Source organism: Cucumis sativus, chromosome 3 (assembly GCF_000004075.3).
Source record: "Cucumis sativus cultivar 9930 chromosome 3, Cucumber_9930_V3, whole genome shotgun sequence".
NCBI classification, from domain to species: Eukaryota; Viridiplantae; Streptophyta; class Magnoliopsida; order Cucurbitales; family Cucurbitaceae; genus Cucumis; species Cucumis sativus.
In genome coordinates, this window is record NC_026657.2 from 4864343 (window position 1) to 4889994 (window position 25652).

Genomic DNA, 25652 nt, shown 5'->3' on the forward strand with positions numbered 1-25652 from the left:
ATTTATACGCTCACTTCTTTAATTGCTATTGCTAGGTTCATATTTTTAAACATATTTCTTATGCCTTTATGGGTTCAATTTTATACCATTTTAATTTATATTTCTATTACATTGCACAACAACTTACAAACATATCATTATTATATTATTTATATAAATAATAAACAACAATTATTTATTTATTCTTTAATTTTATTTTTATAAACTTTTAGAACTCTTCATCAATCATTTTTACATTTTATCCATATTTCTATTCAAATTTATGGAAAATTATGACATCTTTTTTCTTCAATATTGACATTTTTTAACTTTTCTTTGGTTGATATCCCTATACTTTATGAATGTTTATTTGTGTAACATTCCAAATTTTTATTAATTATCTTAAACAATTTCCACTTATCTCGAGGGTTTGAGCTAAAAGATTATTCATGATTGAATTTATGAAATTTTAAAATAACTGATTTTTTTTTAGAAAGATTTAGTTAATTAAAAGAATTGAGAAGTTGAGTTGATTTAGAATCTTCAAAACAAAAGTTGGGTTTGGTGAAATTAGAATTAAATTAAGTATATATATATATATATATATATGAGTATGTATATTTCATTATGAATTTGGATTTTGGTGGAATATGATATTAATTATTTGGTTTTGTATAAATAATTAATATGAAAAAGAAAAGTCAATTTGTATAATGATATATAATTATAATTGTTGAAAAATAAGATAATTAACGAGGATAGATGATTGAATTGATTGGATGAGAAAAGATATGACACCTGCTTGCTCGTCACGAGACGTGATGTGATGTTAGTCGAAGTCGTTCACCTCCGAAAATAACCTCAACTAACACATAACATGAAAGCGTGAAACAATCAACATCAAAAGTCTTTTAACTTGAAATACTTTTTATTTCAGTGTAACTCATATGAAATCTTTACAAAAATACAATGGAAATCGAATAAATCATGAAGTTATGAATATTTGAACAAACACAATGTCCTTGTATAATGAAAATTAAGTTGGCTTGGCAGCAGTATATTCAACATGCAGAGATCCACAATTTGTACCTGAAAAGTGAAAAAACATTTTTGAAAGGATAAGTCGAAAGACTTAGTGAGCAACTTTTTTATAAAACATGATTATCATAAACATTTTAGTATAAAACCGAAAATACATTTATCAGTAAATAGTCATAACATGAAACTTAAAGCATTTTCATAGCTTTTCGAAGACAGTCCTCCATAGCCACGGGCAGTATTTACACCTTTGTCCGAAGATGGAACAGTCGATGGATAGCTAACCCTCCTCCTTTAAGGCATGATAATATACCCTTCCTGATTATCCATGGTTAAAAATAGGTTCGTCAACCGTACCATCAATATGGAGTTAACCACATGTATACACTAGGTCTCATAGAATATTCGGGCATGAATAAAAAACACTTGAAAAAATGAAATGTTTCCTTGACAGTTTTGAAACATTTTCTTGAAATCATGAAATTATAATGTAGCTTGGATATATTATTTCAGTAAACTTTATCAATATAACATAGCTTGTATAAGAACTTGAGATCATGTTTAGCAAATTATTTTATGAGCTATTGCTTGTATAACATGAAAACATGTTCAATAAATAATTTAGAAATCATGGTGTTACTCACAATCACTTGAATATAGCTTTGGCCTCATGGATTCTTCCTAATCCTCCTTGTCCTGAAAAATTTATATTCTATCCTCGATTAATTCCTTGAAAATGAAAATATCAAAAAGTTTCTTTAAAATTTTCAAAAATATCAAGACATTCCAAAACAACTCGAAAACAACCAATTGGAGCCCAATGACATGGTGTAGGGGGCTGGTCACCACGCGTGTGCATGGCCTTGGGGCCTACCGCATGCTTGACGTCTACCCAGCGCCCCTTGCATGCATATATAACACACGCGTTGGTGCTTCCCGCACACCATGTGCCACACTAACCTCTTAAGGCAGGGTCATGCGTGCAGCCTAAGCATATGCCTTGTCGCTCGGTTGTGCCATGACCTTGTCATATGCGTGCAAACTGACCTAAAATAACCTCTAATGACTAAAACACTCGTCCATCTCGTCTTACATGCATGACTCGTAGCCACTACCTAGACACTGTTTAACTTTCAAAATCATGACCCATATTTGAAAAATCATAATTTATAATTTATAATTCTTTTGATAAAACTTCCATCTATAAAGTTACTCTAAATTGTATTAACTTTCTTACCTCAAATTTGCGAGGAAAATTCCAAATAATGAGTCTTGTAGCCCTCTGGAAGTGCACTTTACTCAAATTCACCCATGAAATGACTTTCTCACTTTTCCTTGATGAAAATGCAAATATCCTTAAATCCAAAATATACAAAAACCCTCATAAACTAGACTCAATTTTTTAACTTTCAAGACCAAAATGAGTGATTTTGTATAAGTAAGTTGTGAGAAATTCACTGCTGAAGTTGGCCTATTTATAAATTCCCTTGCATGCGATTAAGATGATACTTAATCCTTGATTAGACTCACCTCTTATGCATGTACTTGCACCTCATCACCTCCTCCATGTCCTCCTTGATCATAAAATGTATGATGACATGGTTAGGACAACTGGACTTACGTTTAACCGAAAGCCCTAGTCATGACACGTTGATGCCTTAAACACATGGCTAACCTCCATGGTCTTGCTGCAAAGCCTTGGCCGCCTAGTCTCCTCGCATGTCCAAGCCTTCCTCACCTAGCTAACCTCTTAATCATCGAGATAAAATGCTAAGCAAGTCTTTCTGGCATGACATGCCCATGTCTTCCTCGCATGATAACCTCTAAACACTCGGCCGCAAGCCTTCTTCACCTAGCACTCCTCCTCGCGTGGACAAGCCTTCCTCAGCCATACTAACCTCCAATTCCAGCCTCCTTGCCAAGCCTAAACACCTAGCCACCCCTCAAGGTATCCTTCTCGCCTAGCTAACCAAACACCTAGGCATCACCTTTGAAGGTTAGTTTCTTTACTTGGTCGCCTACTCCACGTCCAAACGCCTAGCTTGGAGGTTCTTAAACCTCTTCTTGTCGTCCAATGACCCTTCCTTGGATGTTTTCTTAGCCTTTCTTTGTCGTTCATACTACCTCCAAATGCCTAGTGACTTAATTTTGACACTTCAGTAAAAATGTTCAACTTTTCTCTTTTCCTCAAGTTTAAAAAAATCTAAATTCCAAGTATTTTATTCTTTTTTCTATAAATTTTATTTTCTCTTGTCCTTGACTGATCTTAACAAGTTTTAAAGGTTTAAGAAGTTTTGGGGTTTCACATAAAGCCCCTTCTAATTGTATTTCTCTTACATGGGAGGAAGAATACAATGACACAAAGTTAAAGAATGAAAGAGCATCCGAAAAGCCAAACCCACATAAAAAAATCACCTAAGAAAGAGACTCCAAACAAAAAAAATATGACATGAAGAATAATTACAAAAAGATTTTGACACCGGCACCCAAAGAAACATGGAATTTGACAAGATGGTATTGTCAAAACCCACTTCTGGTCAAAATCACTTTAAATCTACAATAGAGGGTTTTGAACTATAATAACATACAACAAATGACAAAGAAAATGCAAAACTTTGCACTGAGAGTTTTGAACTACAATAGAAATTCCACAATTTGGGTGGGAGAGGGGAGGGGGGCATGTCTAAATGATCAAAAGCAACACCTCAACAAACAATAGCTCCTTGGGTTAACTTTGGTATGTAACAATTCAACAACACTTCAACAAAAGCAACACTTCAACAAAGACTATCATAGTTGCAAGATAATAAAACAATATCTCCTTAGCTAACCTAGGTTAGCTAGATATCTAGGTTAAAAATAATTTGGCTTGTATATATCTCCTTGTGTTATATATAGTTGATTATCTAGGTTATAAAACATTCTTGGTCCCTCAAGATTCATAAAAGTAACAATTTAGTCCTTACGAAAATTTTAATTTTGTATAAATTTAATTAAGCTAGTCTTTGAACTTTGGTATGTAACAATTTTATCCTTACACTTTCAAATTTGTAACATTTTAGTTTCTAATGTAAAATAAATAATCAAAACTTTATGTCATTTTTTATTATATGATGTAGAAGACCTTATATATAATTTTATAAAATAATGTAGTCTCTCGTTAGTTTATCAATTTATTTACGCATGAAATCTCATTAAATTTTTACATTAGTTTCTACAATTGGGACTAAATCATTATACATTTTTAAGTTCAAAAACTAAATTATTACATAGTAAAGTTGAAGGACTAAATTATAACAAAATTATAAAAAATTTAAAGATTAAATTGTTACTTCTAAAGATAAGTGAGTGAATGTGATTTTCAACAGTTTTTTATGTATTGAAAGTAAATTTTGAAAAGGGTTATAACCTAAATTAATTTTATTCATTGTCAATGATTAATAGATTATCTCTATCAAAAATTTATGATTTATTCATTTTAAATTTGAATGAATATAATTTGGGAACATAGTTGTCAAAAAAAGAAAAACAAAAATTGAACATATAACAAATAATTGACTCGAAAGTTGTACATTTTAATTTGGTTTCAAGTGCCTAAAGGTTATTTCTCCTTTTTTTTTAAAGCAAGAATGTTGAGATTATCATTATTTAGTAGGTGCAATGTTATGATCAAGAGCTGTCCCAACTTGACTTATTATATAATTAGTTTTGTATGTAAATCTTCATGTATTTTATTGTCTATTGAAAACAATTTGGTGGGGGCAAAAATAAGGAACTTCCAATAATTATGTATATTTCTATTTTAAAAACCCAATCTCAGAAAATATTTCTTTTTTCAATTTTAGTTATCTAATTTTAATCTATACATTTCAATATATTTAATTTTGTATCTCAAATTAACTAATAATAATAATAATTTTCTTACAATTTTTTTAAAAAAATTATACAAAGAAATGTTAATAGATAATAAAAGGTTTTATTAGCGCATATTTTAGAATTAATCTGTATAGTTTGATACTAAGATAATTAAATGTTATTTAACTTAGTTTAATTACATTTGCCACTTAGGTTTAGCATTTAAAGTTCTTTGAACATTGTTGGGGATGAGAAACTAACTCTAATGAAAGATTTCAACATCTCTTCACGTCTCTCAAATTTTTGTCAACACTTGGTCGTCATGAAATTTTTATTCACGTGTTCTAATTTCTCAAGTGTCAATCTTTTATGTTTAACAAGAGTAGTTCTAAGTTTACGACTAATATGCAGCTAAATAGGGTTATGTGATAAAAAGTGCATTTTTATTCATGCATTGCTATCATAAGAATCAAACACAAGTTTTCTCCTCTGCCACCCAAGTGCAAGCGAAGAGAAGTTTTCTGGTAAGTCTAGAGTTGAACATAGGAAATTTAAGCCCCTATTTTATCGTAGTAAATGATGGGTATACGCTATACAGTAAGAATAAGAACATTATGATGTTAGTTCTAGATATTTACACTACTGTGTTTGGCGGTGTAAGGTGAATATGAGAGTATGACATAATGTGATATGAACTCAGTGTAGACATGGCGAGGAAGGAAAATTGAATTAACTAACGACAATGATTAATGTTTTAAGACTTTGAGGTGACACAAAGTATATATTAACTAAGAATTAAGGCGAGCAACTTGCCAGCGCTTCTGCCATACTTGCTCCCCTTTCAAGGATGCAAAACTCTTAGTTAAGCTATGATTTATATCCAATCATCTCAAATACAATAACAGTAGCTAATCCTTATACTTAGGACGTACACCTTTCAGTGCTTTCAACACACACATCAACCTCATGGTTAAACAGAGAAGGTCTATCTCAACCTCATCCCTGACCAGGCTGATAAAACTATTTTCACTCATGTCCAATTAGCCCTTTTCCTTGAGCCTGCTTTATCAACTATTTCTCATTTCTTATCTTATTATGGTCCTACACATTGGACAAATTGCATTTAGATCATCTATGGGACGTGGTCAACCGACTCAACATCTTTGTTAGACAGACTATGTTAAGACGTAGGCTATGTTGGGCCTTTGACCCTCAAACTAAGATAAGAGGTTCAACCTCGGTCAATTAAGATCGACCAAGGCCAATGTATCCATGAGCCTATTAGTTTAGTCTTTTCTTGCTCTCTTTTGACTATTTTACCATTGATTCTAGAATCAACGGGTAAGACGGACAATAAACTAGTTTTGAAGTGTCAATTTAAGTTTAATAAAAATTTAAATTCAAAGGTACAGACACTAAAATGAAAATACTCTCTAAAGTTCAAATACAATTAAAAAAAGAAGAAGAATTTAAGGAGGGTTGAAACCGTTGGAGAGATTAAAAGTAAAAATGGATTTGGTTGGAGAGATAGTAATCATTCAAAATATTGAAAAAGAAAATGAAAAAGAGAGAGAGAAATAAAGATGGAAAGAAAAAGAAAGAGACAAAGTAATATATTTATTAGAGCATTTTGTTGTATTTAATATGTAGAATAAAATGATTAAGAATGATTGTATTGGTGAGCTTTTGATAGGTTCTAAATAAATAAAGTGGTGAGGAAAGAAGACATTAAAAAATAAAAATAAAAAAACTAACTAAAATTATGGTGTTAATTAGACTTCTTTCGAACTTCAGGGGCCACCTCTTAGACTTTTAACACACTTCTTTTCCTTTTTTTCTTCCCTTCAAAATATGAATTTAACTCTGCATTTTTCTTTTTCTTTTTTTTTTTTTTTGTTTTGTTTTAAGCACTTATTACAAGATACTTGTGTTTTATTATTATTTAGTGAATGAATATTACAAAATCAAGCAACAAAACTCTCTCTCTAAATACATCCTTAACAACAAATTCATCTTCATTTACTATTTTATTTGTAGATGGTACTTTCAAACCTATTTTTTTAAAAAAACAACCACTAAATTGTGTACCTATTATACAAAAGTAAGAGACCAAAAGGGGTAATTTTCCATCAAAAAGGAATTTATGTGTCAACGCTCCTGCATGCTTAAGTAAAGTTTTGTTTCTAATATAAGATTTATGTGTTTACGAACCACTAATTGGATATTTTATTGAAATAATGTTGTTTACAAAACTTATTACAAAAATATGTTTTTTTTTAAACAATTTAGACAAATAATTGGTTTTAAACATAAGGTCGAGCGTTGAATTTAAGAAATTTTTTTAATAAGTGGCCCACCATCTAATTTTCTTTACTCTTTTTTAGTTACTTTCTTAACTAAAGTTTAATTTCAAATTATTATTATTATAGATATTTTTTAAAAAAAAACTTAATTGTTTAATTTTTACAAAAAAAAAAAAGTAATTTTTAATTTTCAATTATCATATATACATATATATATATATATATATATATTAATAAAAAAAAACATGATTTTAACCCTTTTAGAATCGTTAGTCATATTAATATAGTTGTGAGAGTATGACTAAAAACTAAAGGTAGTATCAAATTTGATCCTAGCCTACTATAAAATATGAAATTCATATCCTAATTTTGGTAGGATCAAAATAAATCCTACTCAAATAATAGTTTCATACAATCATCTAATAATTTCTTACTTTTTCTCTAATATTCAATTATTTTTATTTTAGACCTCTTGTCTTCATGAACATATAAGTGTCAGTTGAACTAAACTCATGTTGGCAATATTCAATTTTCTTACTGGACTTAGACATTCCCAATGTAACGTGAGGGTGGTACATTTTCTTTGACCAAAATTTGATATCCTGTGCATGTTACTTGTACGTGTGTGCAACATGTAGAGAGTAGTAAAGGGGTGAACATAAATATTGGGGAGAGACCTACACGATCATGTACCAAAATCTCAATAATCTTGGTAAACGATCGTTTATATTTATAGTGAAAGAAAAAGAACATGATACTGCTAATGGAAAAATAATAAGGAGATGACGCTGAATATGAGATATGACAAAGAATGAAAAAAATATGGAATAGTCACGGAGATATCACGAATAAGAAGATGGGTAAATATGGAGAAGGAGAATGAGAACTAATAAGATGAGTAGACATTCAACGCGAAATTCAAAACTAATAAGGGCAAATCTAGAATTCATACAAATATTGAGTGGTTTCATAGACTTTTATTTTTTTGTTATATGGGCTACAAATATTTTTTAATTTTGTTTTATATATGTAATTAACTTTTTTTATTGATTCAATCTAGTTTAATTTTTGTTTTTATGTGATCTTTTTATTAATTCAAATTTTATTCTAGTGTTTTTTGTAATGATTAATTATGTATATTGTTTGTCGTTTTTTATATAGAAAATGACAAAAATTATGTGTCATTTATATTGTTTACAAATGACCCTATGATAAACCTCCATGTGAAAACTTTGGTGCACTTATATGTGACTCTGCCTTCATTTGTTAGTCAAGCCATCCGTTGAACCATTTTGCTATTTTGGTGAGTACTTGATTGGGTTTTTGTACTCCCATTAAATATTTATATTTTTATTCTAAATAGTTTAAATTATGGATTTAAGTTGGATTATTTTCTTTTGGTTTGATTGGTTTTTTTTTTTTGGATTAGTCATTTATATAAATTATACCCAAAGGTTGATTACCAAAATTGTTGGACTGAGTTAAATGAGAATTGACTGTCAACAAAAGAAATATTGTTTTAGCTAATCTCAATGTAAAAGATTCTACTACTAGACATTCAAAAGTAAAATTAAAATATATTTTTTATTATGCATTGATGTAGCTAAGAAGCATAATGTGATTGATATGGATGATTGATATGTTATGATTGATATGATATGACTGATATGTTATGATGAATGATATATTAATCACATGATAATGACGTTATGATTGATATTCATGTCATGTTATGACATTTATGATATGTTACATGCTATGAATGAGTGTTTTGTTAACTTTATTCAATAACAAGCGATTACTTAAAAATTTACGGACTTTAAATAATATAAAATGAATGGATTACAATGGTAAACATCCATAAATTAAAAATTTAACGAAAACATATATTTTAAAATTAAAAAAAAAATTGGAAGAAATTTCATCAATTTAAAAAGATAAGGAGTACACATTTTTAATAAGTTCCACTAACAATAAAATTAATCTTCATAAAAAAAATAGACTTTTTCGTTGGAGAGAAAAAATAGATTAGTATTAAATTTTAAGAATTTAGTTTTTAAGAACGGAAAATAAAATTCAAATTTAATAAACATAAAAAGAATTATATGAAAAATAAAAACAAAAAAAAAGTAGAATTTAGTTTTTAAGAACAAAAAAAAAAAAATTGAAAAAAAAGTGAAAAACAACCCTACTTTACTAAATAGTTTTAGAAAAAAACATTGTTAATATAATTATTCCCCACTGATTGGTACAAGTATTTATTACTACTTGGAAGTTTGGTCCTTACAATGTGTTGCTTAGGCTGTTGGTCATGCAACTCAATGTTAGCATCGGGTTTTTTACCTCAAAATATAAGATTAAGTAGGAACAATAAGCATTGGAACTTGGAAGTGCATGACGAGGCAACTTGGTGACGGTGCCATGCACTAGTATCAGTGTTTTGACTTACAACCCTTGAGTTCTCCACCGGCTTCTCCTTTTCACATAGAAGAAGAATGGTACGATTTTCACCGTCCATCTGCTGGCTCCTTCAACCTAGCCTCACATTTGATGGCATTGGCTGTGCATGGTTTTCAGATCTTGGCCTTTCCATCAAGGCGATCCTAGCCTGAAAGTATCCCCACTGGTTATGAACAAAGAAAAAAAGAGGAATGAAAGAAACTATGGATCCTAGACAGTTCTATATCATATGACAAAAAAGCACAACCACTGCTAGAGGAGTTTTTTTCAACTTAACATTAAATTGTTATGGCTTCACCTTTTCTTTTGTTCTGGGATTAAGGTTCTGCTTTCTAATGGCTCTCCTTCTACATTGATGGGCTTCATGAAGTTTGGTCGTCATCGAATTTGATTTGCTTCATAAAAAAGGATCACTATGTTGTTTTTTGTGTCCAATTTACCTCATTTGTATTTTATCATTTATTGATTGGCTAGTACATTTTTATCCCTCTTCTCCTCGTTCTCATTTGGTTGTATCTTTTTCTATTTGGGTTTTGCTTTTGGCTTATCGGGTGTTCTCCTCTTATAGGCTATCTCTATTGGAATGGATCCCCTGACTTGGCCGTTTTCACTCTAAATGTTTTTTTTTTTTTTATCAACGTTTTTAGGAGCGAACAAAAGATTTGTCTTTTTCCCATTAAATTGTTTTTACAATGTTCTATTTATTTACAAAATTTTATTTTACCTCAAATTTGTCAACTAGTTTTGGTTGGGAAAATTGTATGTAGGTGGTAATGACCCCTATTAGAGATCTCAAGAAGTCGGGTTACTCACCTTTCTTTTTTCTTCTTCTTTTGCATCCATGATTTTCATACTTTTTTTATGGAATTAGCTGTGCTTTAGCACTTCACCGTTTCTTGTGGTTGTTTTTACTTTTGGGTGATTGAGTAGTTAGTTTCATTTAAGAATATGTCTCAAATTCATGAATTGTTCTTATATCTTTTAGTGGAATAATAGTTGAAGCTGCCTTCAGAAGACATGTCGCACAACAAGTTGTTTGTTAAAAAGACGAAGTCTGGGAAGGTGATGAGGGTCAGTAAATTACTAATCTTGGGCCTTATTTTATACATCTCATTAGTTTCCATCCTTTTATTGTTACTTTGTTCCTTTGGGTTTTTGTTCTTCATGACAGCAAGTGAGAGAACACTATCTTCGAGATGATATATATTGTGGGCTTCGCTTTGCAAAAATGTGAGTCTTCAGTTGCTTGTTTGGGTGCTTCTACATCGCCAATTCTAGTTCTCGACACCAATGTTGTTCTTACTCAGGTTATTTTCGTCTGGTTTCTGTTGTCAACATTGAGCTTTCAACTTTTAGTGTTTTATGAAATGATGCGTTTTTACAGATTGGTTTGCTTGAGAATTCTGCTATTGATGACGTGGTTATGCTATCAGTTGTGCTGGATGAGGTTAAGAACAAGAACCTATCTGTTTACAACAGAGTTAGAGCTCTCTGCAGCAATCCCCTGTGGAGATTCTTTGTTTTCTTTAACGAGCACCACAAGTATGCTTTCTATATATGCTTTCTATTTACACTTTCGTTATTGCTGCCTTTCAGAGTCATCTCTAAATAATATTGTACTATTTAATAAACAACAGGATAAATTCACACTTGGCTTGGAGATTCAAAATCTTTCATCTTTTATTGTATTTCTGAACTACATGAAAATTTGGGATATTGCTATTTTCTTCTAACTCATTTGCTAATACCAACTTCTAGTTAGAAATTGTGCCAATCAAGAGTTGATTGGAGTACCTTTGGTTTTACTTCTACGTACATCAAGCTAGTGTGTGGTTTTATGCATCTTAAGTAAAAACTGAAAGAAAAAACTAACTATGACTTATAGGAGCTTTACTAGGGCTTAACTAGTTATTGTAATTGCTGAATGAAGTATGATGCCTAAGTTTTTCATAGTAAATGAACCTACAACTCTAATGTGGTGTGTTTCCCTATAAATCTTTTTATAACCTCCCATGGGATAAACTATCAAAATATGTACGGAAAAACTTGAACTTTCATGGTGGCTAGAATTTTGAGTTTCCTTTAATGATATTATTTTTTGGCAGGGATACATATATTAAGGACATGAGTGGAGAAAGTAAAATGATCGAAATGATGGAGGTATTCTCTTGATATTACATAAGTTGATGCTGTAATGTTGTACTGAAGTTGGACTGTATATAGTTCTTTCATCCATCCTCTCTATCCCACTTGGACAGTATTTATAGCTGATACGTATTCATGCTAACATTCTAGTTCATCATTTACAGTAACTGCCAAAGTATTCTCTATGTTTGTTTTCATAAGCTAATAACTGAGATAAATCATAAATGCTTGCTTAAATTGTGTTGACAGTTATCTCTAACATTGTGATTCAGCCATTCGAGTGGCTGCTCAGTGGTATCAAAATCATCTTGGTGGTGCTACTTGTGTTCTACTCATAACCAATGACAGAGAGAATAGGAGAAGGGCTATGGAAGAGGGAATTTGTGCAGAGACAAGTATGTTAGATGTTTATTTATTTTTAGCTTTGCTTCAAGCCTCTTGGTGTCTACCATGTGGCGTGCTTGTAATGATTATGTTCTCTCTCTTGCTCTCAAGCTTTTTATGTCATGCTGGTTAATTTGTTTGGTCTTTACAGTTGAATCTTATGTTAGATCATTGGGGCAAACTCATTTACTTGATCTGTTAGTGCAAAGTGCAAATACAGATGCAAATAAGGAGGATGTTGAAGATTTGAGGCCATCGAAGAGAAAGGTTCTTTACTCCGAGGTATTACAATGAATATGCTAAACTATATTTATTTCAGGAAAAATACTAGAGTCTTATAAGGTTTCTGGTTATTAACATATCCTACTCTTCTTTCTTTCAGCATAAACCCATGTCAGAAATTGCTTCTGGTTTGCATCGTGGTATATATCATCAAGGAAAGCTCCGTGTTAATCGATACAACCCATTTGAAGCATATGTTGGAAGTGAGAGTATTGGTGATGAAATTATTATTTATAGGCGTACCAACATGAACCGGGCTTTTGATGGTGATGTTGTGGCAGTTGAACTTCTATCTCGAGATCAGTGGCATGAAGAGAAGTCTCTGACTATAGCAGACGAAGGTAATTTTTTTTTTTTATTCTCACGAATATTTTATTAATTGAAAACTGAGAAGGGTAGTGTGAATTATGTAAGGATCTAACGTACAAATGTGTGTGTGGATGTTTGTGTAGGGTGAAGGGGGGATAAGGATTAGGTTAGAGTCATATTTTCACGAATTATGAGAATTCTAATTATATGATAACTTAAATATGAAAATATAGAAAGTTTAGCAAATTCCCTGAGTGAAAATGACTAAAGACTTTCCTTTGTGTTTCCAATATAAATTTCTATTCAGTATGGTTGGTGGCCTGGCTGGTGGGAGGGGGCAAAGGAGGATTAGGTTGGGAGTCTGATTTTCATGAGTTATTACAATTTCAATTATATGCCAACTCCATGAAGATGGCAAAAAGGTTAACAACGTCCCTGTCAGGAAGTTACTAATTAATTTTCTCTGTATTTCTAATTCAAGCTTAAATTGTGCTTTGAATTTCACTCTCTCTCATTCTTTCTCACACACACACGGGCGGTTGTGCACACACACACAATCCCATTATGATGCACACATGATTGTATTATTGCAGAAGATGATGAGGAAGAAGATGTTCATCTTGTTCCTGGTAGGCTGATGATGCTCCAACAGCTGCATCTAGTGGAGATTCTTCTAGTTCACCACGCCCAGCTGGACGTGTCATTGGTATCAGAAAGCTTAACTGGCATTCGTAAGCTGTTGTGGCAATTTGTTAGATTCCTCTGTTCCATGGGGTGTCTTTTGCTGTACACATTATATGCTTTCTCTTATACAAATAAATACTTAAACATGTTCTAGATGTATATGTACCCATATATATTTTTGTGTATACAGTATATAAGATCAAGATGACACTAACATTTGTAGTTAATGTTGAAAATATACTTCCACCTAGCTTTATAGTTTTTTTTTGGGGATTTTATAAATTTTGTCTTCTATATTACAGTTTTGTTTCTTTACTTTTTCAAGATGGTTGCACAGATTTTGTACCATGGTGGAGTTGTTCGTTTGATGTTTTTGAAATTAATGCAGTTATTGTGGTTCCTTGAATCCAATGTCTATGCCTGCTGGAAGTGGTGGCTTTGCCTCTGCTGTATTTGTTTCCAAAGATCATCAGATTCCTAAAATTAGAATCCAAACTCGTCAGCTTGAGAATCTTTTGGACAAGAGAATTATTGTAGTAGTTGATTCTTGGGACCGTCTTTCTAGATATCCTTCAGAACATTAGTGCTATCTATAGGAGAAGTAGGTGATCGAGATACAGAAAGTGAAGTATGCACAATCGTTAGATCAATAAGAAAGCACTTTGCTATTCTATCTCTTAATATGCTATCAAAACACATGGTTCTTTAGATGATTTTCCATAATACCTACGGGGTCTAATAAATCTTGTTGGATTTTTAAAACTTACGGCGGTGGGATTTAATTTTCAGATGGTTAAATATATTCATATACTAATAACATTTAAAATATTATTTTAGGTGGAAGACCGATTTGGACATTGAACTTATGAGCATATCAATTTTGGCCATAAACTTTGAATTTCATCAAATTGGATCCTAAAATATATATTACAATTTTACCATTAATCAATTTTGATTAAGTTGCCCACAAATTTTAACCGATAGTATTGTAAAAATCCTAAAAAATTCCTTAATTTCAATGAAATAAAGTTTTGTACAAATATAAGTTTGACCAATGCACAAATAAACCATGGAATAACTTTGCCAAAATTCATATACTTGAACAAAAAAACACTTTAGCTCTATTGGTTTTTTTTTCCCTCTAACTTTTTTTGATTTCATATGGTTTAATGTGTAATTTTGTTTTATTTTAGCTTAAGAGAGTAGGTTGCACTTTATGTAAGTAGGAGTTTTTTGGGATGATAGCTTTAAAATTGTTATTCTTTAAGTTTACCAAAAGAAAACTAACTCAACTTAGTCCAACTATAGGCGGAAGCTTTGATGCTTTCTGTGTAGGGTGAAGTCTTCAAGACTCACCTTTTATTTTCTTTTTTTCTTTTTTTTTTCATTTTCATGCAATTGAATTTTATTTTAAACCACAAATAAATTTTATTTTTTTAATAAAATTAAATCCTAATTTTTAAATTTAAATATCCATTTATTTTTCTCCCTCCAATCAAATTTTTTCATTTGTTTTAAAATCAATTTTATGGTTATTGAAACTTATTGAAAATATTGAGTTAATTTTTAAATTGATGAAATTTTCTTTAAACTTTTTCCTTTATTTTTTAAATTTATGTTACGTTAATTTTCTAATTTATGAATATTTATGGTTGTAATCCACTAGTTTTAGTACAGTGAGTGCTTTTGAGTTTTGTATTAATTTAAGAACATAAATTTATTGTAAATGCTTTTGATTGAAAAATAATTAAAATATGAAATAGATAATTTAAGCATTTTCATTCAAGGAGAAAAGGATGGATGTGTACTAAATATTTCGTTGATTAAAATTAGTTGTTACAATCTTTTTTTTGTTGCCAAAGTTAATTAAAATATTATTAGTATATAACAGTATATTGGTTATATTTAAATTATATTCACATAAACTATAATACTTATTATTATTATTTAGTACTTAGAAGATAAAGATATGAGATAAAAACAATATAAAAATAGGAATATTTTTTAAAATAGCAAAATAAATTAAAATATTTACAAGTTATAGCAAAAAAAAATTGACTATCAGTGATAGGTACGTTACTATTATTAAATTTAATAACTCTACTGTTATACGAAAATCATTTATTTACATTATTTGAAATGGTAACGTTTTCTTTTATAATTAATTATGTTAAACATAAAATTTTGAAAAGTTTGAATAAAATTATATCCAATTTTGTTAGTTAATCATTTTCTTGATCTCGTTGTTGGTGAAAAAATTTGAAAATGATTAAAACGTAATCATCATATTTCAAAAGAAAAATAAGTCATAATCATGGTTCTTTTTTCTATTTTTTATTATTTGCTGTATTTATTAATTTTTTGCTTCATTATGTATTTTTTATTTCGTAACAGATGAAGATTACTAAAGAAAATTGTGTAAAAATTAAAATATTAGCGAGATACAAGCACTATATAATTAATAAACTAACGTAAAAATGAATTATAATGAGATTAAAAGTGCATTGTAACCATCATCATAATTATCCATCAAAAAAGAAATTAATTATGGATTAAAAATTAAGTACAAATTTCTTAATATTAATTCAATAGGTTGAGAAAGATTTCTGATTTTAGGTTAAATGAGTTAATGTGGAGTTCCACTTTTGGCAAACCTTAGATATATAGTTGAGATTTAAGTTCATACAAATGTTATTTTCTATAATAATTAGACAAATATAATATAAACATTGGAAAAAGAAAAAAGAAATAAAGAAATAAAGAAATAAAGAAACCTTAAAAGATGAGACAAAATTAGTGGACCTTTATTTTTGTGTGTTTATGGTATTGGGCCATGAGGTTGTTTTTCCTGTATTTACAAAATCAATTTTTAAAATTCAAATTAAATATAATATTTATTATCTCGTTTATAATTTAGAAAGACATACAAAAATGAAATTGGATGGATGGTTTGTAAAATCTATTTAGATAATTCTTAATTGATAAAAATTATTTGAAAATGAATGTAATTGAAATATAAATGGAGTAGAAGATTGATAATTTTAATATATGATTTGGTAAAGATGTTAAGAAAATTTTAAAAGATTGGAAAGAAAATGGAGAGAAAAAAGTAATAAGTTTTAAAAAATACATTAGGAATAGGATGATATTTTATAGTATGTAGAATGTATTGGACGTAGGAGTATGGAGGTTGTAGTTGCAGGAGGGATAACCATAATAATATTATTAAAACAAGACTTAGACTTGAAACCAATGACTTACCTCTGAAGTTTCCATCTTCCCGTCTTTACTACCTTTTCTCAAAACTCTATTCTCATACCTTCACTTCAACACTCGTTAGGGTTTCAAACCTTGCCTTCACTCTCCAAAATCATGCCGACCGTAGCTACTAGATTCACCTCGATGGCGACTGCCGGAGTCGGAGTTGTCATAAACCGTCTTCGAAAATCCCCGCCTGTTCAGTCATTGGAGCAATTGCTTTCCAATTCCACTCGTCCTGTTTCCGCTCTCTCCCTCAACCCTCTCTTCACCGATGAAACCGAGCTAGTCATGGAGGCTGGGGAGCCAGTCCCTAGACTCGTATTTGATCGCTTCATTAACCTTGAAGAATCAAAGGAGTCCACAGCAGATTTGAAGGAGGCCTTGGATGCGTAAGATCGATCATAACTCCTCATTTTCCCCTAATTTATTTGATTCTATACTCAATTTTTCGCCCATGATTGTAACATTTTGCTGGAAACTCTGTTTGCATGTCTTAATTCTAGGATGTATCTTGAATCAGAGTTTCCATTCTCATCCGAAATTTCTCTGCCTCTGAACTCTGAGATAGTACATAACAGACCAGGGGTGAAGCATGTTCATCAAGCATTTCATTTGTTATGCAATTTCCCTGAAGTTCAGGTAATTAATTTTCACGCCATTAAATTTGATTAGTAACCACAGCATTGAGGTTCAATGGATCAATTAATAATAATTTCTCCAAGTGTTAGAGAAATGATAGGTCTTTGAATTGAATCTGTCTGTTTCAATTTTCCATTTGCTCTTCAGAATGTTGTCGCCTCCGCCGCCGCGGACCTGAAGGTACAGGAAGCTGTGTTTGAGAATCCTGATGTCAAGAAATTCATCCAATCATTTCAAACCAGTAATCACAATCTTCATTTTCTTTGGAATCCAATTTATCTTTTTGCAGCTGAAAAAATGTTGTGTTTCTGTTGCAAAACTTGACGAGGTTAAATTTCATGAAGGTTCTGATACCGATGAGGATGAAGATGAAGAAAATGTTTCCCAGGTGGAGGAATCAAAAGCAAGCGAAATAAAAATGACCAGGAATCCGAAAGATTTCGTAGTTAAAATGGTGAAGAATGTACTTAGTCATTTTCCACACTTATTTGGATCTTCAGTTGTAGAGGGTAGTTCTGGATCAGATGATAAAGAAAACTCAACCATGAAAGGTGGAAAGTTTGGATCAGGCTTTGTGCAAAAGCTCAGGAACCTAAAAAGTTCAGTTGTTGAAATGGCGACTAACATACCCAATTATCTTCCTAACTTTTATGGATCTTCTTCTTCAGCTTCAGAGAGTGTTTCTGGATCAGATCATAAAGAAAATTCCCAAAGTTCTGTCCCTGGCATGGGTACAGGAACATCTATTACAGGGTTGGCAATCATGGTTATTATGATTGCAGTTTTCAAGCGACTTTAGACTCATAATATTCTGCTGGACCTGTGGAAGCAGTGTGTAGACCTCCAATTAAAGGCTCCAGAGTTTGTTAGCTATGTTATAACTTGTACGAGACTTTCTCTTGCTAAATCTTAATAGATAGTACAAGGGAGATACTTTATCTTAACAACTCTTTTTAGCTGGATAATGGGATTGATATTATGGAGTTTATTGAAACTCACTTCCTTATTCCTCGTAGGGAATGTTGTAGGTTGTTGTTATTTCCATTTTGTTGTTATTTCCTTTTAAATGTAGGTTGTTACAACCACTTGGGTAGAAATATTGTAGGATCCATTCATAGTTCGATAAAACTAGTCGAGTGTGGACACTCATGGCTAAAACAAAAGGCCAAACTGAGGTCCAAGTGGCCAACCGTTTCTCTATTTCCTTATTCGTGGCTAGAATGAGAAATTGCGAGACACCCAAAAAGGTTTTTATAGAACTGTATGAAGAAGTTTGTGGCCATAATCTGAGAGCTTCTTTAAAAGAAATGAAAGTATTTTTGTGGTGAAGATTGATGTTATGCTGAAACCATGAGACTCGAGCAATACTGTAGAATTAGAAACTGAAAGCATTTAATAGGATACCCTTCCACACAAAGTAGTTGACCACCTCTTCCTTGAATGTCTCTGGCAATGTTGGGAGATTTGTATGGTGAATGTCCTATTTCAGAATTTTTATTACAACTTTCTTACCATCATAAAAAGTGATTTTTGTTTTCTGAAACTTGTTTTGGCTTATGGAAAACACTTTAACTCGACCTTGTAGATCATCTCTTCTCTTCTCAGAAGCAAAGCCGGTTAGCATTGAAGAGTTTATCAAACATAGTCTTATGATATTTTATTTTATTTCAATATTTTATTTTATTTAGACAAGTTTATCAAGGGGTAAAACAAATAAATTAATTATCTTTGTGAAAGTGCTTCAGATGACTTTTTTTTTTTAATTATTATTTTTAAGCCACTCGTAGAAATCTTTTTTGCATATTGCAAATAGACAAAGATGAGTGTTATCAAATACCTACTTAATGTAAAAACTTGAATTGGTGCATGTTACTATATAATTTTACATATTGCAAATAGATAAGGATGAGTGTTATTAAAGAGCTACTTAATATGAAAAAAATGTTTTTGGAAAAGTTATTATAAATATTAGTAAAACAGATGTCATTATTCATTATACTTAGTGTCATTCTCATTCACATCCAACACCTTTGTCATGTGTCTTGAAAATACGAGAATATTTAATGACTATGTAATCCACTACATACTTGTCAAATTGCTTATAAATAGTTGCATTTGGTGGGTTTTGGAAGATACACTTATATTGGTGAAATTTCTAAATAAATGGGAGGAATTTGCTTATAAATCTTTCTTTCTTGTATTTTGTATACTCAAAATTTCATCACTTCTCGGTTCTTCATAACCATACTTAACAATGTCTCACACATCTCGTGAACCAAGTAGAGTTTTCATTCAAATATACCAACTACTATAATTTTCTTTTTAAGTCGAGACACTTGGAGAGAAACTAAATTGTTGTTTGCCATTTGCAAAAAAAAAATTTTATACTCTAAACTCAAACTTTGATACTACTTTGTTGGAAGCGTGTGATGAACACTCCAAATAGATAATCACAAAATAGAATATTTGTGAGTAAAAATCTTTTTTTTGGAAAACTTTAACTCTCTTTGTATCTATTATTTTTCATACCTAGTTGTCTCACCAACGTAAATGTGAATCCTATTTATAGGATTGTCATAAGGATAGTAACTCACACCACAATTAAATAAAATCCTAAAACTCCTGCTAAATATTAACTCACATCCTTTAATTTTTGTCAACTCCCATAAATCAATTCACATATCTCCTAATTTAGGGAACTGTCACAAGTAGCATAAAAAAAAGAAATGATTTTTGTGACAAGTAGCATAAAAAAAAAGAAATGATTTACAAAATATAACAAAAATTTTAAATGAGGTAAAGAGAATTGGATGGATTTTACTATTTTTTTTTTAACAACTTCAAAAGTAATATTTTGCTACTTTTTAACACGTTCCTTTAACTTATTTAATTAAAATATGTTTAATTTTCAACCTAGTGTAAGTTGGTAGATTAGAATACCAATAAAAGTCCATAGTTTATAATTGTTTTTTTGAAACATCATAGCTTAATTTAAATAGATATACTTTCTAGTTGATTCAATATGTTCTCCCCTAAATTTGGTTCAAGTTAATGGCTTCTAACTACCCAAACGAACCTTTTGTCCTAATGAAAAACCATCTGGCCTCCATACAACACCAACAATCGATATGGCCTACACTAAAAGAAAAGAAAAGAAAAGAAAACTCAATATGGTCACTGCCACGTATAACTCCAAAATAATAATAATAACAAGAGAGTAAAGGGAAAAAAAGAAGAAGAATAAAAAGAAAAATGAAAACCACACATATTTGCCTTATTGTTGAAGCAATTACTAGGAATGAAAATTACAAAACATTGAGGGAATTGAAATCTTATATGCTTTGTCATCATATGAGGACAAAAATTTTGGTTGTAAGTTTAAATGCAGTTTATGTTATGTTTTCGAATGGACACATTTTTGTTTTGGTCATATCTCCTCATGCTTTGGACTATTTCCCTCTTGTGTTGTTCTTTTCTTCTCGAATAATGTGTTTGAAGTTATTTCTAGAAAAATCAAAGCACACATACCTCATAAATATTGTAATACAATGGTGAGTTGATTTATACACATCAAAATTGTTAGTATTTTTCCTTTTACTGATAACGAAATTAGTTCAGGTCTTTGTCATTTAATATAAATCTATTTCCCTATTGGTTTTGGAAACGATGCATATATAGATGACACATTTGACCCAACATTGAAGTTTATGTGCTGAAATATACAAATATAATGTGAGAAAAAATAAAAGTGGGGTGTGTTTTGGTTCACATTTTGGATGCAGATGTTGACCCAATGTCCAACTCATGATATTTCTTTTGAAAAAATATGTCATTTTATTATACAAATTATGTTAATTCACCACATACCATAAGGTTGATGCACACGAAAATATATTGCACATTTACGTCTATCCAAATTTAACATTTGAAAATAGAATTATCTCAAATCCTAATTTATTTTAGAATACAATTCCCTCTGATAGTGTTTTGTAGATCTAAAATGTAAATTGAGGTTTTCTAAAACAAAAATTTTCACTTAAATATTCTAAACATTTTTTTTCTTTTTCTGAAAGGTATTGTATTAGATTTGAACCTGAAACCTCTTGTCGAACATACATGTGTTAATTGAGCTAAGATCATGTCAGCTGGACCAAATTTTTTTTAAAAGCAAAAATTAGCAATTTTTTTTCATGTTTATTTACAAAATATATATATATATATATATATATATATATATATTAAGTTTTAGCTTTAGTTTAGTAATTATTTAGTTCTTATTTTCAGTTTTAATCATTGCATATAAATATCATTTTCACATATAATTGTTTTTGAATTTTTTTTTTAAGATAGCAAATTTGACAAAATATTTACAACCGATAGCAAATTCATATTTACAATTTATAGCAAATTCTATCACTCATAATCATTATTATGTTATATTGATAGAAAACTATCAGAGATAGAATCTAAAATTTTGCTGTATCCTGTAAATATTTTAATTATTTTGCTATTTTAAAAAATATTCCATTTTTTTGTCATTTATTTTATCATTATTTGAAGGGACAATTGCAAGATTGACGAAAACATTTGAAAAAATTAAGCTTATGACCAAAACATTTGTTCATATTTTTTCTTTAAAAATAGCAAAACTGGATGTTCAATTTGATTTAAAAGGGGAATTAAATTTTTTCTCATCCTTATAGTTATTTTTTAATTTAATTAAAATGTGATGAAATAATTTTAATGAATTAGTTAAAATGAATCGATAAATGTTAAAATGGGTTAAATTAAGGATTTAAGTTCAAAAAAATAAGAATTTAAATTAAAAATTAAGGATTTGAATGAAAAAATTGTAGTTCGTTTTAAATAAGAATTATTTGAATTAATTCTTATTTTAACTAATTTAATCTTTCCCACATTTTTATTAATTATTATTATTTTAATTTAATACTAATTTATTTTTATTCCTCTAATGAAAAAATCAATTTTCTCTCACATTTTAACTAATTTATTTTTCTCTACTGACTTCTTATATTGAATGACTCACTTTATCGATGTTGACTCCACTACTTCACATGTGTGACTTTTAATAACAAAGCACTTGACCATATATTGTAGCATTATTTGTCTTCACAAATCATTCCCTTACATAATTCCATATTGTCACTCACCACTAGAACTATAAATGGATAGTGTTCCCGAACGCTACCTAATGTATTCATGTCTAACTCACTAAATATATTTCAAGGAAATTCATGTTTACCATCGAAGCTCATCTCTTCGAATTCATTACCCGCCGCCTCTGTTTTAAAGTCTCTATATTTATTGTTAGCTATCATTTATTTATCATCGCACACTGATTGTGCATTTAAGTTTATGCCCAAGTTAGATCCTACGTTATATTTAAGTTTCCACATGGGGTTGGTCATAATTAACCCCATCAATACCATCTATAATATGACCAATTGTAAACAACATAATTGACACATATTTGCTTGTCATTCTCTGGTTGGGTTTGATTTTTGCTTTAGAATGCTTTTACATCTTTTTCAAATTAGTACTTCTCCTTCTTCATATTCTCACATATTCTTATTCATGATTTTTTCATCTCCTCTTCCATTATTTTTTTTCCTTCTTTGTTGTTTCTCATCTTCAATGTCATCTTCTCTTCCATTATAAATGACACATATAATGCCTGTTTTGAAAGGGTGAATGTTGATTAATTAAGTAAATAATTTAACTAATTAATCTACATCATTGAAACCTATAATTTATAGGTCCATTAGGTTTCCTTGTTTCTTGCTAGCATATTACTGAAAATCATAATTTTAATTGAATTACTTGAATCGTTTAAATTAGGTTATAGAGGAATATATTAATTGTATATTATACTATTAGTATAAAATATAATATATCTTGATACATTATAATATAGATTTAATTAAAGCTATATATTATGGGAAAGTTAGTGTATTTGAAAATAATTCAAATAATATTAAATTAATATAAAAAGGATTTATATTAAAACTATATATTAATATATTAATAAGAAGGGAGTTCACGATAACATTGTAGGTTATGAGAAAAATATATGTTTGAAATTTTATTGAATTAAATATAATATATTTAACGGACAAAATATAGTTTTAGTCTGTACCAAGGAATTAGGGATGCTCATTTAAGATATTCTTGTGGAGAATTTTGTTAATCCTTTTATTTTTTTGTTACATTCCTATAGAGAAGAGCGAAAATAATGATGTTAGTAACATTGATATCTTCTACAGCAGTTTTGAATGCTACTCATGCTTATGCTCATACCTATGTTATTGGAGAGGTTGAGGGATGATAATATTGTGAGAAATGATTAAGAATTTAATTTTGTGTCTAAGGTATTACAACTTTGACATTCTTTAAAAGTTGCTTGGTGAAGAATTTGTATGTTTTCTAAAATTGTATTGATCTCCTCTCACAAAGGATGGGGTGTTTAGGAATCCGTAGGTGAGGTTGTTGTTTGCTTGGTTGATTTTTATTTAAACAAAAAAATATATTAATTTTCATTGACATATATTGTATCACCATATCTAACCTATCACATCAACAGTTAATGCTGGGATATATATATAGTTGAAAATTAATAGGGAAAGTCTAAATCCCCAAAATGCCCATGGAATTGTGATTTCAGAAAAGAGGTTGAAGGATCATTTCGTAATGTTGCATAGACTGCTACAAATGTAGATACCGGGAATTCAATACCCAACGGTTTCTATAAATTGAGAACCAAGTCCTCTCCACTGAGGGAACTCACCACCGCCACCAATTACCGGAATTCTACGACGGAGCACAAAATGGTCTCCCCTCCTATCACTCAATGCTTCCCATTCTAAATTTCTCCTACCTTCAACCTCTCGCTTCTTTCCTGGAGTCGGTTCAGTTCAGAGCCCTCCTTCTCGTTCTGACCACTCTTGAAACTCCCCGGAGCGCTTAACTTTCCAGATGAAATTCCTTTTTGAGTTCGTTTCTTGCTGCGTGCCGGTCAACATGTCGCGCATAGACAATCCGGAGGAGACAGAGGCGGCAGGCTCCAAGGAGATGAGATCTCTGCCTCCGATTACCACCAGAAAACACCGGCGGAGAAAACGAAGCGCGTTGTTACCTTCGGCGGCGGCGAAACTAGCCGCCGATTGGAAGCCGTCGCTGGGAGCGATTTCAGAGGATAAGGTAGTTCTGGTAGTGATGGAGAGAGAGAAGAGCGATGAGCAGACGACGGAATTGGAACGATCGGTGAAAAGAAAGAGTAGATCCCGAGACGGAGAAAGCAGAGGAGTTCACGGCCGTAATAACAGTAACGATTTCAGGTACGTTAACGTTTTTGTCAGTTCATGAATCTTCCATATGATTTTCAAAACCGTAAGGATCCGTGAAATGAAAACGACATCTGAAATGAATCTTTCTGTTAAATTTTTTCCCCTCTTGTCTCTCTCAGCCTTAGGCAAAGTCCGTCGGCGATTCCGGTGGTGATCCCGGCGTTTTCTCCGGCTCCGTTCTTGTTCTGATGCAATTTAGGCTTCCTCTTTCCGATCAATCAGGGGTGTTTAGTATATGTAGATATCAATATATGTTATATGTATATATAGATTTATCAATTAGGATGGTTGAAGTGTAATATTTGTATAATTATTAATCATGATCTGGAAACAGAAAGTTTAGATTATGGAGAAAGAAAACTTTGTTCATGAAATTTGTAGCTTGTTTGAGTGGTTTCTTTAATGGAAACACTCGTCAATTTAATTGTTCCCATTTTTCTATATCATGCTTTGATTATTTCTCTCATCTTCATTCCGTTTCTTTAATGGAAACCCTAAGCTTAATTTTTGTTCTTCAATTGAAGTTCTATGGTTGCTTTCAATGTTTGTTCTCATTTAATTTCACTTATTTTGAAATTGTTTTTATTTTGATCCACAAGTTTTCATAAAATATCAATTTTGCTCTCTTTGAAATATATTTTATGCAAAGCAATCAACCCATATGAATTATATTAAAAGAAAAGGAAAAGAGTAGTAAATGGATATGAAAAAAACAAACAAGAGATCAATTCAAACTCGTTTGTTCTTAGTCTTAAAGCAAAACCCTAGTAGATTTAACACCACACAATTACTATATCACATTATTACTAGTAATATGAACACTGAGTTTACAATTAGTTGAATAATGAGTTTATAATAAGTAGGATTGAAAATTTTATTAGAAATTACTCTATGCATGCACATATTTTAGGACAATAGTTAAGTGTCCAATTCCTAAAATATATGGAAG

At 30.5% G+C, this 25652-nt stretch overlaps 2 protein-coding genes and 1 pseudogene across 2 annotated transcripts; all 3 read left to right on the forward strand.

The window, feature by feature from the left end:
* The first annotated feature begins 9640 nt into the window (after positions 1 to 9640).
* LOC101213699 lies at positions 9641 to 13616 on the forward strand (annotated as a pseudogene).
* Positions 13617 to 16666: 3050 nt separating this feature from the next.
* On the forward strand, positions 16667 to 18598 carry LOC101211780. The gene is made up of 4 exons (XM_004149886.3): positions 16667 to 17089; positions 17204 to 17339; positions 17487 to 17580; positions 17684 to 18598. Exons 1-4 carry the CDS (start codon positions 16812 to 16814, stop codon positions 18136 to 18138), a joined length of 963 nt encoding a protein of 320 aa, XP_004149934.1. The 5' UTR covers positions 16667 to 16811; the 3' UTR covers positions 18139 to 18598.
* A 5490-nt stretch (positions 18599 to 24088) lies between these two features.
* On the forward strand, positions 24089 to 25169 carry LOC101213465 (hypothetical protein). The gene is made up of 2 exons (XM_004149891.3): positions 24089 to 24694; positions 24823 to 25169. Exons 1-2 carry the CDS (start codon positions 24333 to 24335, stop codon positions 24890 to 24892), a joined length of 432 nt encoding a protein of 143 aa, XP_004149939.2. The 5' UTR covers positions 24089 to 24332; the 3' UTR covers positions 24893 to 25169.
* The last annotated feature ends 483 nt before the right edge of the window (positions 25170 to 25652 follow it).

What these genes read in the sequence shown, in the direction of transcription:
- LOC101211780 (XM_004149886.3), top strand. Translation starts at nt 16,812, where the DNA reads ATGCCGACCGTAGCTACTAGATTCACCTCGATGGCGACTGCCGGAGTC. An exon ending in TTGAAGGAGGCCTTGGATGC is followed by an intron (nt 17,090 to 17,203) that starts GTAAGATCGATC and finishes TCTTAATTCTAG; the next exon opens with GATGTATCTTGAATCAGAGT. An exon ending in GCAATTTCCCTGAAGTTCAG is followed by an intron (nt 17,340 to 17,486) that starts GTAATTAATTTT and finishes TTTGCTCTTCAG; the next exon opens with AATGTTGTCGCCTCCGCCGC.
- LOC101213465 (XM_004149891.3), top strand. Translation starts at nt 24,333, where the DNA reads ATGAAATTCCTTTTTGAGTTCGTTTCTTGCTGCGTGCCGGTCAACATG. An exon ending in AATAACAGTAACGATTTCAG is followed by an intron (nt 24,695 to 24,822) that starts GTACGTTAACGT and finishes TGTCTCTCTCAG; the next exon opens with CCTTAGGCAAAGTCCGTCGG.